The sequence below is a fragment of the Gopherus evgoodei genome, chromosome 4 (genome assembly GCF_007399415.2).
Source record: "Gopherus evgoodei ecotype Sinaloan lineage chromosome 4, rGopEvg1_v1.p, whole genome shotgun sequence".
Lineage (NCBI taxonomy): Eukaryota > Metazoa > Chordata > Testudines > Testudinidae > Gopherus > Gopherus evgoodei.
This window is the reverse complement of record NC_044325.1, coordinates 7936795-7952714: the sequence shown is the minus strand read 5'-3', so window position 1 is coordinate 7952714 and position 15920 is coordinate 7936795. Positions and strand designations below refer to the sequence as shown.

The 15920-nt window shown below is 41.5% G+C and overlaps 1 protein-coding gene across 4 annotated transcripts in view; it reads left to right on the top strand.

Annotated features, from left to right (window-relative positions):
• Positions 1-15920, top strand: part of SAV1 (salvador family WW domain containing protein 1) — a 46921-nt gene that overhangs the window by 11191 nt on the left and 19810 nt on the right. For all 4 annotated transcript variants that reach the window (XM_030562838.1, XM_030562837.1, XM_030562836.1 and 1 more), the window contains exons 3-4: positions 11399-11669; positions 12784-12927. In XM_030562838.1, coding sequence (XP_030418698.1) covers positions 11399-11669; positions 12784-12927 — 415 coding nt within the window. The remainder of the gene's footprint in view (positions 1-11398; positions 11670-12783; positions 12928-15920) is intronic.

Below are 15920 nucleotides of genomic sequence, written 5' to 3'. Positions count from 1 at the left end.
CAACCTTTTGCTTGTGGCATCTGGCTCAGATGATGAAAATAAACATGTATCAGTCTCCATGGCTTTGGATTGTTAGGGAGCAGAACCCATCATCAGCATGGACATATGTCCCATGGAATGGTGGTTGAAGCCTGAAGGGACATGTAAATCTTTAGCGCGTCTGGCACGTAAATATCTTGTGATGCCAGCTACAACCGTGCCATGCGAACACCTGTTTATAATGTCACCTGAAAGTGAGAACAAGAAGTGGGCAACATTATCTCCTGCAAATGTAAACAAATTTGTTTGTTTGAGCGACTGGCTGAACAAGAAGAAGGATTGAGTGGACTTGCAGACTCTAAAATTTTACGTTTTTATTTTTGAATGGAGTTTTTTTGTACATAACTCTAACTTTCATGATAGAGACTGCACTACAGTACTTAGGTGAATTGAAAAATACTGTTTCTTTTGTTTTTTACAGTGCTTGTAATCAAAAATAAATATAAAGTGAGCACTGTACACTTTGTGTACTGTTATAACTGAAATCAATGTATTTGAAAATGTAGAAAACATCCAGAACTATTTAAATAAATTTTTAATCATGCAATTAATCGTGATTAATTTTTTTAATCTCTTGACAGCCTTGTAGTTATTTTTTCAAAAACAAAATATTTGACAAGATTTTTTTTACTGAAACTTCCTCATCTCTCTTCCACCTCAATTCACCCCAGTTCTACTTTCCTTCATTCTTATTTGACTGAGTTATCATCAACTGTCTTTAATCCTTTAACCTATTCCCTTGGCCCTTCCTTTTATCATCCATGGCTCCCTCGGATTCCCCCTTCCCTTTTCTTTAACTGCTGCCTTTCCTCTGGTTCACTCCCCCATCTTTAAAAAAAACTTTTTCTTTATCCAGTATGGTCTGCTGTCCTATCTCTTGTCTTTCCTTTGTCTCCAGAATTTTGGAGCATGCTTTTTACATGCTGACTTCATGTCCTCACCTCAGTCCCTTTCTTTATCCCCCTCCAATCTAGCTTCCAACCTTTCTACTTAATCAAAACTGTCTTAATCAAAGTCACAATGACCAGGGCTTGAAAAAAACTACTTAATACCTACGAGTTGAAGGATTAAACCTACTCATCATCTGACTGAAACATGCATGCGTCTCAAGCAGAGCTCCTCTCTGCTGCTGTTGTACTTCGGTTATCTCCATCTGCTTATGCCTGAAGACCCAGTCTCTTGCTAGCTGAACTTTGCTTCTCCAGTTAATGCTGCCCCCACACGCAACACACACCAGGTCAGTCAGTCAGTCAGTGTTGGGCGACCCCTCATCTAGAACCATCTCATCCTACCAGGCTCCACTTCTCTCACCCAAACAGGACTGTCAGCCCTGGTCTGTCTTGGCTGACTCAGGAAGACACTGGTGCATCAGTTTATGCACCATTCGTGTTTGGAAGTCTATCTTTTCAATAGTAATTTAGTGTTCAAAACAGGCAGTTTTTAAAATGGACGGTTAGGTTCTGCAGAAGTTGATGGCACTAGCCTAGAAATAACTCCTATTTGCACTGGGCAAATGGATTTTTTTTCAAGCCCTATTGAAATGACTACTTTCTAGCTCAATTTACAAGTGCTTTCTTTTGTCCTTTTCCTTCATGAGGTGTTTTAGGTCTTCAGTAACGGTTAGTCTCTGCTCTTAATCCATTTCCTTGCTTCTTTTGGCTTCCATGATTCTGCTTTCCTGATTCTCCTACCAATCCTCATGTTTTTCTTTTTGGTGATCTCACAATGTTGGTGTTTTTCTTAAAGCTTCAGCTGCTAGAGTTAAGTGATTACCTAAAGATTCTCACCCTCATGATTCCAGAGAGAGGCTTGAAAACATGACTCAAGTGAACCCTAAAGGTTCAAACCACAAGGCAAATACAGAGAATTCCACAATTCCTGTAAAAAAAAAAAAACAAAAAAACAAAAAAAAAAAACCAAAAACAAAACTCTAAAAATCATATTTGTTATTTTTAAGCTAAACAGTTGAGTTGGTATCTTTAATGGTGCTTTTTACCTTAACCTTTCATCCCCCAGAGTTCCTTGTTTCCCTCCTATCTGATGTTGAGGTTCTCTTCTCAGTCCCTGCCTTTTCTTGCTCTCAGTAACTTTGTTTTTGATTGACACCTTAATGGTGGTGTTTCCCAAAATCTACCTCTCTACCTCAGACCCTTCCCTCTCCTAATTTTTTTATCTTTAGTTGCCTCTCTGATATCTGAAACATAGGTACAATTGAGAGGTTATCTTTCCTCCTCTTCTCCATTCCTGCGTTAAAGCCTTTGATTGGTCCATGGTTAAAGCTCTGTCTGTGCTTCAGATTCAGGCTGGGTTATAACCATTTGTCTTGAGTCATTTGTAATTGTAGATACGCCATAAAACTGACTGACATGTACATGAAAATCAGTTAACTTCGAAGTCACTTGTATGGGGTACTTTCAGAGGTGTATTTTCAGCCGTTCAGGTATGTCCGAAGATGAAAATGACTAACATTACACACTGAATGATAATGAAAGCAAAAGATGCTGCTTATGTCAAATCATGACTCTTCATAATTGTAAACAAGGAGACATGGTTCATGTAATGTGGGAAAAAGGAAAAGGAACAAGAAGTGAGGTTAATGGTCAAGTGGAAGGTTTATTTGGGAACCAATAACAGAAAGCTGTTTTAACAAGCCTAGTCGTGTTTGGAGAAAAAGAAATTGGGAAAATGTTTGACTTCTACATTTATTCTTATCGTTTTAAACTACTGCGCTGATTCTACAGTAATTTTATAGCAGCACAGTTTTCACAGCTTGTTCTTGTTGATCTTTTTCCAGACTTTAAATTCCTTTTTTGTCTGGTTGTGGTGGGGAATGTTCCACCTATGCTCTTATGCAAGGTACATGGTGGGAGTAAAGTCAGCAACTTTGGGATGGGTGGGAAGAGGACGGTATTTGAGTATCTAAGGGCTGCAAATCTAGTTAATGGTGATTGTTGGTTTGGTAGTTGAAAAACCTACTGCCTCCACCCCAAAACTAAACAGTTCTTGTGTCTCCCTGTCCTGTCGTCCCCTCCGGCACCCCCCCCCCCCCAAAAAAAAATCTCAGGATGGGGGAGATTACCTCACATCAGGTTTCTAGACCAGCTTTGGGATGTGGGTACTCAAGATATTAGAACGAAACACAAGCAAGTCGGAGGGTCTTATTCAATAGGCTGTATTTGTCTTTCAACCGTTTTCATGTTGGTCAAGGACAGTGGGATCTAAAACTGCTCCACCTTTCCGGCTCTGCATCAGATGAATGGTAGCACGCTGAGGTTTCCTGCTCAGTCCCTTCCTCACACACACCCTCCTTCTTTCTGAGGTCATCTGCTCTCTTCCAACACAATTCCATCAGGCCAATTGATTGGCCAAAGTGATGATCTTTGGCAGAACTGAGACCTCCACTCAGAATAGATTCCAGTGACCCGTTTTTTCCAAGCAGGGTATTTCCACAGAAAGATGCCTTTGATTGGACTACAAAATCATTTATGCAATACATCTGTTTTGATCTCTCTGTGGTGTATGCACAAACAAAGGCTCGATTTTGAATTGAAAGGGATCATTGCATTACAGGTCCATTTCTATAAGAATAGATATTGTGATCCAAAGGAGCTCCTTTGCATTGTCTCTGGATTCCATGATATATGGTAAAACACAGTGCTAAAAACTGATGCTTGGATCCTAGTGTTGAAGCATTGTGCTGCTGAAGGTTTTCAAAAAGAGACTTAGTGTAGAGACTGGCTTAAAACCTGGAAATACATGAAGTGTTGTAAAATGTGGCTAATAAAAATGGTCTATATCCATTTACATTTTCTTTTAGCAGACTAGTGAGATAATGCACAGTTTCATTCCTAAGGAGAGCAGACTAGATTCAACAGGATTCCTCTGCTTTGCAACACTATGTAAAAACTCAGAAGCTAGTTGCCAGTTAGTTCAGAGGATTGAACTGAAGGCAGCATGTTACAGCACAGAGGAAAAGCCAAGCCAAAAATAACAAGGCAGCATTGAAATTCCTTAAGACCAATAGTTAAAGCGAAAAGAAAACATCGGAGTCCGAGAGAAACAGAAATGGCAAATGAGAAAAGACAGGTTCCAGACTACAGGGTTTAAGTGATGCAGTCCGGACAGAGATTGTAGTCCAGTAAATGAGAATACAGTTGTGACCACTCCTGAGATTTGGTAACTTTCATTAAGAAAGTCACTTTCATATGAGAGAACCCACCTTTAAGCAGAGAGTAAAAGAGTTATAACTTGGAAAGGACTGAGACCATGCTAACAGAAACCATTTTTCAGAAAGCTGTTCCGTCTCTGAGCAGGAAATGCAAAGCCTGTCTAGCAACTAATACAGTGGCAGAGATCTAACCCAAGAAAAGAGACGTTTTAGCCAGGATAGTAGAGGTCAGGTTTTAAAAGAAAAGTTGCAGTGGAGCAGTTAGACTGGGACCATGCCACCCACTAATAGGGATGCCAAAGTTCCATCATGTTTTAAATATCTGCCCCCAGACTTCTACTGAAAGAACTCTCAGACTTAAAATTAACTTGTTCCTCCACCAGTCATTGTCAGAATACATACTTTATATTTTCTGAATGCTCTGAGTCATGTGGTGTGTTTGTATAGTGCCTTAAAATGGACACTAATACACATTTCGGGCCCTCAGGTGTTGTAGAAGTAGAATTAATAAGTATTCTTACAAAGCTCCTCAAGGCAGGGCTCTTGTAACCTTACATGACTGTAATGTACCAGCTTATTTCTGTCAGGTGTAACTTTCTGCTTACTATGTTTCAGGTTGTCTTGCAGTCTAGTAAAATATCCTGTTATAACACAGTATTTTCCTTGTTAATACTTTAAATGCCCCTCCTTTCTTTGACCAGCAATTGTGAAAAAGATTAAGTGGTAATCTAACCTTTGAAGTGGTGCCCACTCTTACTATTGATACTTAACAGGAGTCTAAAAAAACAAAGTAGTTTTCTCCTCTCCTGTTGTTGTTCTAAGCTACAGTAGGAAGTATTCCTTTTGTATGTTCTCATTTCAAGGAAGCATCTGCTGAGCACTTCCTTCATAGAATGTTATAAGCAAAAGCAGTGAGTATGGCTTATTCTGGTAGTCAATAACTCCAATTATACAAACAAATGTCTAAATTAAGCTAATTATAGTTGAATGCTACAACGATTCAAAGGGCACGAGAATCTGTACTTCCAAATAGAATCTGAATTCTTATAACTTTCAACAACCTCAAGAAAATACTGATGGTGTTTTTATGACTTAAGGAAAAAGTATACATGAAACTGTGGGTATGTCTGCACTACGGGATTATTCCGATTTTATATAAACCAGTTTTATAAAACAGATTGTGTAAAGTTGAGTGCACGCGGCCACACTAAGCACATTAATTCAGGGGGGTGCGTCCATGGTCTGAGGCTAGCGTCAATTTCCGGAGCGTTGCACTGTGGGTAGCTATTCCGTAGCTATCCCATAGTTCCCGCAGTCTCCCCCGCCCCTTAGAATTCTGGGTGGAGAGCCCAGTGGCTGAAGGGGCAAAAATCATTGTCGCAGGTGGTTCTGGGTAAATGTCATCAGTCATTCCTTCCTCCGGGAAAGCAATGGCAGACAATCATTTCATGCCCTTTTTCCCTGGATTGCCCTGGCAGACGCCATAGCACGGCAACAATGGAGCCCGTTCAGCTCTTTTTTTTTACAGTCACCGTATGTGTACTGGATGCCGCTGACAGAGGCGATATTCCAGCGCTACAGAGCAGCATTCATTTGCTTTTGCATGATAGCAGAGACAGTTACCAGTCGTTCTGTACCGTCTGCTGCCGGTGTAAATTGGCAATGAGATGACGGTTATCTGTCGTTCTGCACTGTCTGCTGCTATCATGGGTTCCCCTGGCTGAGGTCGGCCGGGGGCGCAAAGGCAAAAATGGGAATGACTCCCCGAGTCAATCCCTCCTTTATGGTATCTAAAAATAGTCAGTCCTACCTAGAATATGGGGCAAGTGTGCTAGACAACCAGTATATCAGAGAGCACAGCTGCTCCGTGTCAGATCCCGCAGAAAGGATGAGCTGCATGCCATTCACGGGGGGTGCCCCTGCAACAACCCCACCTGTTGCTTCGCTCCTCCCCCAACCTTCCTGGGCTACCGTGGCAGTGTCCCCCCCCATTTGTGTCATGAAGTTATAAAGAATGCAGGAATAAGAAACAGTGACTTGTTAGTGAGATAAAATGAGGGGGAGGCAGGCTCCCGCTGCTATGACAGTCCAGGCAGGACATTAAGCAGTGCAGGGAGAGGAGCCCAGCATCCCGCTGCTATGATAGTCCAGGCAGGACAGAATCTTTTCTTTACACAGGAAAGGGAGGGGGCTGATGGAGCTCAGCCCCCAGTTGTTATGATGAGGACGGTTACCAGCCGTTCTGTCCCATCTACTGGGAATGACCGAGAATCATTCCTATTTTCACCCAGGCACCCCCGGCCAGCCTCACCTGAAGCCAGCCAGGAGCACTCACGGGTTGATAAGAAGGACGGCTACCAGTCCTACTGCACCGTCTGCCACCGGGCAGGGGAGAGGAGCAGATACTGCTCTTCACTGCTGCAGCATCGCGTCTACCAGCAGCATTCAGTAGACATAGGGTGACACTGAAAGAAGTCAAGAAACGATTTCTTTCCCTTTTCTTTCATGTGGTGGGGGGGAGTAAATTGACGAGCTATACCCTGAACCACGCCGGACAATGTGTTTGAACCTACAGGCATTGGGAGCTCAGCCAAGAATGCAAATACTTTTCGGAGACTGCTGGGGACTGTGGGATAGCTGGAGTCCTCAGTACCCCCTCCCTCCCTCCATGAGTGTCCATTTGAGTCTCTGGCTTCCCGTTACACTTGTCACACAGCACTGTGTAGCCGGTAGATTTTTTTTTCAAACGCTTTGGCATTTCGTCTTCGGTAACGGAGCTTTGATAGAACAGATTTGTTTCCCCATACAGCGATCAGATTCAGTATCTCCCGTACAGTCCATGCTGGAGCTCTTTTTGGATTTGGGACTGCCTCGCCACCCGTGCTGATCAAAGCTCCACGCTGGGCAAACAGGAAATGAAAATCAAAATTTCGCCGGACTTTTCCTGTTTACCTGGCCACTGCATCTGAGCTCAGATTGCTGTCCAGAGCAGTCACAGTGGTGTACTGTGGGATACCGCCCGGAGGCAAATACCATCGATTTGCGGCCCCACTAACCCTAATCCGATATGGTAATACTGATTTTAGTGCTACTCCTCTCGTCGGGGAGGAGTACAGAAATCGATTTAAAGAGCCCTTTATATCGATATAAAGGGCCTCGTAGTGTGGACGGATACAGCATTAAATTGGTTTAACGCTGCTGAAATCGGTTTAAACGCGTAGTGTAGACCAAGCCTATGTGACCTTTTACAGCTCTCTGTGTACTTCTAGCCTCTTTGTTACCTGGAAATCAAGCCTTCTGTTTCATAACTGTTGATTGCTTCAGTTATATATTTTTATATATATAAAAAAAAAATTTATCCAGGGATCAAAAAATTACACTGGTTTGGTACTTGCTGTGTTAAGTCCAGAAACAGTGCCAAAATAAGATTGCGTTGTCTGAGGCAGTCATGACTGTTTTAAGGTCTGTGGCTATAACTTCTCGTTTTCCTAGTTTCTATAGCGTTAAGTCTTGCCTTTCCAGTGAAGTGTAGCAATTACTTTCTCGTCTTGGTGATTCACAAGGTAACGTTCTGATTACAATTTTCCCTTTCTCCTCTTAGCTCTTGTCTGTTTTTTTGTGGCAAGAAATGTACTTAAATAAGACCTTGTCAATATTTCAGCCCCTGTAGCGCTGCAATGTAGACCCTTCCTACATCAGCTAAAGGGGTTAATCCATCTCTCAAGAGGTGGCATCTACACTGCAGGGGTTAAGTCAGCCTAATTGTGGTGCACAGGGCACAACGTTTTTCCCTAGCAACATAGCTTGGTCGATCTAATTTTTAAGTAAAGACTAGACCTTTGTGTGTCCATGTAGGCTGTTATACTGGGATGAATATCATGGTTTAAATAATTTCCCACATGAACAAGTCCTAACCGTTAGAGCTAAAACCCATTCTATGTACTATCTGAAACCTTCTAATTCCAGCTTTAAAACTTTATTAAGCATTAACCTCTGTCCACAGGAGTATATATTGGCTGCTAAATTATGCTATAATTGAAGTGGGAGTAAAAAACACAACAAAACACTTGAGCATGTGCTCGTTTTAAATGTAAACTGAAAGGAAAGTTAACATTTATACCTATGTTGAGGTTCTTTCTTCTAGTGATGTCTGAGAGTATTTGAATCCCATGCTAGTGCTGACACCATAAGTAGTACTTGTTTACACATCCAAGAAGAGTCATAATCATCACAATCCAGTTAATTGGAGAAAATATTGGACTTGTTTATCTGAAGTCCAGTATCTTTTCAAGTAGCTTAATTGGAAAATTGTATTTCCTCTTGGAAATAGAAACTGGAATACCTTTCTCTTCCCTGCCTTCAATGAGACTCCACAGGGAAATAAGGTCCAGGTTGCAGATTCCTTCTTGGAATCAGGACCTGCGAGAGGGAACCACAGCATTGGTACACATGATAACTTATGGAAATAGCAAAAATATTTTAATACAGGGAGGTACTCCAAGGTCAAATATTTCATAACCTGCCAGGGTTAGAAATATTTTTGTTGACAAATAGAAATGTTTTCAGGACCAGCACTCACAGGGAAGAGAGGACTTCAGTCCCTCATTTCCTGTGTTTCTTCACTTGGAATAATTTCCAGTTACCTTATTGCTGATGGCTAATCTCACAGACTGAAAGTGCAGGCGAGGTATTACTCCAGTACTTGTGCTGTACTAAATCCAAACTGGTAAGCAAAAGATCGAAAAGAATGTCCTTTATGTGCCAGTGTTGATCTGTGGGTGAACAGTCAGAAGGAAAGCATGTTCATAATTTCCCCTAATAGCAGAAGTGGAAGGGTGAGTACAAAGGAGAAGCTGCATGTGTGATATCTGTTTATAACAGATGGTTAGGCAGAGAAGGAGTAATGGTGAAGTTTCATCTGGCTTCAGTGCTGCTTTTTGGATGAGCTTGCATAGATTGTTTTCTTTTCATGGTATTCTTTGGATGATACCAGTAGTTCCATCTCTCTCTCTCATACACTCACACACATTTTTATTTCTGAAGAGCCAAAACTGAGGAAGTATTTATTCCAACATCTGTGGAGACATTAGTACTGTGGTAGAATCAATTGTTTAACTGCTGAGAGAGGAAAAAATCTAAACTCCTCTATATGGTTCAGTGAGAAAATAAAGCATTAATAGGACATTTATCAGCTAGCTGGGAATTCTGGAATCCAGTAAAATGTATTTTATTATGGCATTTGAAAGTACAGTAAAAGTTGTTTTAACGGGCATGTTGGAGGAAGGGGAGGTGCCAGTAAGTTAAAAAAAAAATGCTGGTTAAGGAAGAGAGAGTGGGTGTGGGGCTGGGGGTTAGGGTGCAGGAGAGGGTGTGGAGCGTGAGCTCTGGGAGGGAGTTTGTGTGTGGGAGGGGGCTCAGGGCAGCAGGCTAGGATGCCCAGAAGGGAGTACAGCATGCTGGATCCAGGCAGGTGCTCACCTCTGGCAGCTCCCCGCAAATGGCAACATGTCCCGGGCTCTGGCTGCTCCTAGGTTGAGGCGCAGCAGGTGGCTCTGCATGCTGCCTGTGCCCACAGGTGCCACCCCCACAGCTCCCATTGGTCACAGTTCCCAGGCACTAGGGCGGAGGTCGGGGAGCAGCATGCAGAGCTGTCTGCCATGCCTCTACCTAGGAACAGGCAGAGCCGGGGACAGGTCGCCGCTTAAGGGGAGCCGGCCTAGGTGAGTGGCCTCCAGATCCAGCACTCCTCACTCCCTCCTGCACCTAAACACCCACTCAGAGCCCACACCCCAACCCCCTGCTGTCTCCCCACCAACCCGACTATAAACCAGCATTTCAATGAAGATCAGAAATGCAACTTTACAGAGCTTTCTAAGCTTTTACTGTGTCAAATTAGGGATTTCTCTGCAGCTAGAGAAGTATCTAACTGGGAATGTAAATGTAACTGCAGTTCAGGAAAATAAATTTATATTTCAAGGATATATGAAGAAGAGTTTAAATTGTGCCAACATTATACTGGATATCAAGCATCTGAGGAATGAAACCTAGTGATCTGTGAACATTTTGGTTAGGTCACCATGTGTTTTACATTTTCAGCCATATTTTTATCTCTGCTGGAAGTTTTCTCATTTCAACTGTATTTTGACTGACATGGAGTCCTCTCTAAAGTTCCACAATACATAAAGAGAAGGAAAAGATAAAAAAATTGATATGACATTTTTATTGTGTTTATTAGTACTTGGTGCACTAATGTCTATAATGCATGTAAGTGTAATATTTGTATATTTTAAAAGTTACGATTTTTAAATTGTATTGAATTATCTTTTGTGGTTATGTAAGTATATGGTATAATGATCATTGTCCATTGTCTTTTTTAACTTCTGCATCTCTTCCCTCCCTTCTGTTTCTGTGACTGCCTGTGTAGGTAAATTAGGAAGGCTTGTCTACTGCTGAATGGGTTTTGAAGGTCCCATTTACACTAGAAAAATACTGTAGCTGTGTTTAGTAGGTATGTAGGGTGGATGTAACTGTAATGTATTACTAACATAAATTGTAGTTTAAATATGTTCAGGCATTTTAAAATCCCATGTCTGCCAGCCCTGTTCAGGAATTCAACGTTAGTAATACGATTGCAGCGTCATCCCTATTAAATACATTACCTACTTTTCTAAGGTAAACGGAGCCAATAAGTCTTAACTGAGTTTCGTGGAGGCAAGTCAGCTGGACATTTAGCTCCAAACATACTTTTAGTAAATATAGATAAAACTGCTATGACATTTGTCCAGTGCATTGTGGGTAAAATCAAGAGTACCTGGTGGCAAAAGTTCAGGTTATGTTATGGAAACAAAACACTACTTTGCTTTTTCTTTTTTCAGGAAGTGAGACCTGACTTAACAAAAGGATTATTGCTCTTGTTGTTGTTGGTCAATCCATACATATAATGTTCTGATTGCCCAATAATTAGTGATTCATTTGACAAGTCCTAATTTGAAATATGTAGAGAAAAACAATGTGTGAATACAGACTTTGTAAATCTGCTGCAGCCTTATTCTTGAGTTATAATTCATTCAGAACATGGCCATCTTTCACTGCTTTCCTGAGGAAAGTAATTACAACTTTTTTTTTTCAAGTCAGTCATCCAATTTCAAGCATTGTTGTCAGCTTGGATGAATTCTCTTATGTTTTTTTCAGGCATTGGCAGGGTTCCTGCTACATCACTAGGAAATTTAACAAATCACAGTTCTGAAGATTTACCTCTTCTTCCTGGCTGGTCAGTGGACTGGACTATTAGAGGAAGGAAATACTACATTGATCATAACACTAATACAACTCATTGGAGCCATCCACTTGAGCGTGAGGGGCTGCCTCCTGGTTGGGAAAGAGTTGAGTCAGCAGAATTTGGAGTGTATTATGTAGATCACATCAATAAAAGAGCTCAGTACAAACATCCCTGTGCTCCCAGGTAGGCTATCGATGTTAATTTTGTTGCAGACTATATTCTGATCGAATTTAGTGTAGGAAAATCAAGCTTTTCTGTTTTAGCACATCACTGATCAGTTATATGTTATTTTTATACATGGAACTTTACTGGTTTCTGTCCAAGTTGCTTTAGTTGTAAACGGAGGTAACCTTAGGGCTTCTGTTTCCTGAGCTGTGTTAATTTTAATGTAAGTTCAGAGCACAGAATATTGCTACCAACTAATCAAGAACAATGCATCATTGTACTTTACTATTAATGTTCATTAAGATTGACAGAATACTTCAAGAGGAGGAAAATGTTACAGGTCGAAAGGAAGCTGTTAAATCTTACCTTCCAGCAGGCTGTCCTCACAAATAACCTGTAATAATAATCCTGATGAAGAGGCACTTTGCCATTTTAAACATGGGCTAGTTCTGCTCTAAAATAAATGTCCCTGTTTCATCTGCACACAATATAAATGTTGATAACTTTTTGTTAGTATACTCCAACACACTTGTCCCTGCTGTACTATTTTTCTTATTGTTTCTTCATGTGAGAAGGAAGAATCTCGATATGGAACAACAGATAACATTGTGGAATAGCTTGTACCAAATGTAACTTGAACACATTTGTTCTAAATCCAGTGACTTTTGGGTTGATCACTTGCCTATTTTATCTGTTAAAATTGGTTTTTAATCTTTGGTCAGACCATGTTAGTAAAAATGCAATGGGGTAACAGGTGAAATGGTCCGATACGAGTTTGTACAATGTGATAAATGCAGCAGTGTTTACATTTGTGTTTAGAATAAAATAAAGACCATGGCACAATTATTATTAAAAATGACTGCAGAAAGTCTCCTTACTCCCACTAAAGAATATTTAAAATTAAGTACTGGAGCATTTAAAATTAAATGCAACCTACCTCCATGCTGTAATGCCATCAGTCTGCATACAGACTCCTATTGTTGTAAGTGGCTGGATTGATCAGTAGTTTTTATTAAGATTTTAACATTTTGGTCAAAATTAACATTTTAATTATACTAGCGTGTTTAATTTGCTGCTTTTGGAGATTATTGAATTGATACATTTTAGATTTCTATCTCTGTTCTTTATACAGCGTTCCTCGTTATGATCAACCTCCACCAGTGACTTATCAGCCACAGCAAGCTGAGAGAAGCCAGCCCCTTCTAGTGCCTGCAAATCCATACCACACTGCGGAGATTCCTGATTGGCTACAGGTCTATGCCAGGGCTCCTGTAAAGTGAGTATCTTTTTCATTCCTCTCAAAATGACTTACTTTTTTTTTTTTTAAAAGACAGAAGTATTATAGTTGTATTTCAACAGCTAGAAAAGAAAAATACTTTTTTGCATTATGTAAATTCATTTGTTTAATTGCATAGGCACTATTATTTGCAGTAGAATTAAATGTAGAAAGTTATAGCAGATATTTTGAGTTATTCAGAAGACGAGTGCAGCCATATGCAAAAGTTGTGGGGACCAGGTACAAGGATGCTTGAGACCTGTAACTGTATCATTGGGACATCAACGGTATATTAAAGAAGATGGGGTTAGAGGATGCCCCTTCATTCTTCTCCCACCCCCCTCCCCCCACCAGTGTCTGATAGAGATTTAACATCAGGCTTTCTGCAGCAAAATCAGAATTGGTATCAAGATAACATATATGGTCAGATGTAGAGAGACTTATTTCACAGTAAGCAGTTACTGATCTTTGCATGTCACTAGTGGTATTAAATCTAGTCTTGGGAGGTTTGTTTTGCCGTAGGTAGAGGATAAGTGCTGTGACAGTAATAGCCTAGGAAGGAGGTACGGTTGTGGATTAGAACATGTACCCAAGCAACAAGCCCAATTTAGTCTTGCAGAATAGTATATTTTAAATACAAACATACAGCGCTGAAGTAACATTGCAGGTCTGATGCATTCCACACTGTTATGGCTGGTCCTCTACCTTGTGCTGAGTGTGGGTAGTTTGTGCAGCTCTTGTGAACTTCAGAAATCTCCAATTGCTGATCCTCAGGAGCCTGAGGGGACGATTCTCTTTCCTCCACCCTCTGACAGACCAAATTTATCCATTAGGTCAGTCTGGACCCGTAGTAATATGACCTTCTACCAGCAGAGCAAGATGGGGAATTCAAAAAATATTGAGCATATCTTTTGGGAGAGGGTCAGTTGCAGCTTGAAGTATCCAGTTCATTCCTTTCCCCACCAAATAGAACTATTTTCTCTGTTCTGAGTTTGGGTTTTTAATTTTTATTTATTTGTAAATAAGCAGGAATTTCCTATACAGTTTTTCTCTAGGAAAAGAGTCTGTTCGTTTTTCCCTTTCAACTATAAGGAGCTGTCAGATGGAATTAAACCCCTGAAACTAAATACTTAGGGTTGGTCGAGACATGTATGGCTGGCCTGTGCTTGCTGACACAGATTCACAGGGCTCAGGTTGCAGGGCTGTTCAAGTGCAGTGTAGACTCCTGGGCTTGGGCTGCAGCGTGGACTCTCAGACCCTGTGAGGCGGGAGGGTCTTAGAGCCCAGGCTCCAGCCCATGCCCGAAAGTCCACTGCAGTTAAACAGCCCCGCAGCTCAAGCCTTGCAAGTGTGGGCCAGCCGTGCGTGATTAATTGCAGTGTAGACATTCCTAAAGGTTTGTTCATAACCAACATGTGCAACTCACTCCATGGGAGTATGAATGTTGCCTCCTGGGTTTTCATGGTCTCCCGAGGGCAAGGAAGCAATAGTCCTGTAGTTGTTTAATCACACAGGTATGTGAAATGGCATATAAGAACACGGGCTGATGAGTTTCACAATTTTTAAAGGAAGGTTCATCTCTGGAGAAAAATGTTGCGAAGTGCTCCTTACTGTTCACATCAACATGTCGAATAACATGCTAGAGAGCCCAGAGTGTGTGACTTAGTCTTAATGTGTTTGATTCCAAGAACACTGCAGTTCCTTATGCTAGCTTTAGGAAATATAATCACATTCAATCTTTTCTAGCCTATTAACTACTTTTTAATTTCTTAAAGTAAACTTTGTGCTGGAAACGAACCTACACAAATTTCACAACAAAATTAAGAATTTTGCATTTAGACTGTTGACAACTACATCCCTGCTCAAAAATCTTCATTACTAAATAAAACTGAAAAAATGTATAACTATATTTTTAGAAGAAATTATGCTATTTTAGGAGCTAAGAGTCTGTCCCATAAGAATACATTTTTGACTCATTTCAGAGAAACAAATGAAATGTAGAGACCCGGCTCACCAGGGAGCAATAATACCACCAACAGGAAAAGCAACTGAGAACCTAGGGATTGTGGCTTTAATATTTTGCAATATGAAATCAATTTTTTGATAAATTAATAGAATTGTAGCAATGACTGCAGTTGCAGATTCATAGATTTTTGGATGATCTTCGGCAGCTTCCATATGCAGGTTCTTTTTAAAGAAGCTTCTGGTAATATAATTTAATGGGTTTTATAGCTACATGTGGCTGCTGTAAAGATTTAAATTGGCATACATTCCAATGATATTTTTATGCATCAAGGGTGTGTCCAGTTCCAGTAACCTGTTGGAAAGGATTGTTTCTTCTTCGAGTGATTGCTCACATCCATTCCAGTTAGGTGTGCGCGCCGTGCGTGCACGTTCGTCGGAAACTTTTTACCCTAGCAACTCCAGTGGGCCGGCAGGTTGCCCCCTGGAGTGGCGCCGCCATGGCGCCCAATATATATCCCTGCCGGCCCGCCCGCTCCTCAGTTCCTTCTTACCGCCGTGTCGGTCGTTGGAACTGTGGAGCGTGGCATAGCTGTCCTCCACGTCCCTAGCTCTCCTAGTTCTCTATCGTTTATCTATCGTTCATCTCTAGTCCATTATAGTTGTTAATTAGTTGGTTAAGTAGATAGTTAAGTTAAATAGTTGTTAAGTAGTTCTTCGCCGGGGGCTTAGCCCTTCCCGGCACCCGGCGCCAGGCTCATGCCTGTTTCGCCGGGCTTCAAACAGTGTGCGGCCTGCAAGAAGCCCATGCCTACCAGCGATCCCCACGAAGCGTGCCTGAAGTGCCTCGGGGAATCGCACAGATCTGACAAGTGCCGCATCTGTAAGGCTTTTAAGCCAAGGACAAAGAAGGAGAGGGATCAAAGGCTCCGGACTCTCCTCATGGAGGCGGCACTTGACCCGACGGCTTCGCAGGCCGTGATCTCGGCGCCGGCACCGGATCGCACCGGCACAGAGAAGACTCCCCGGCA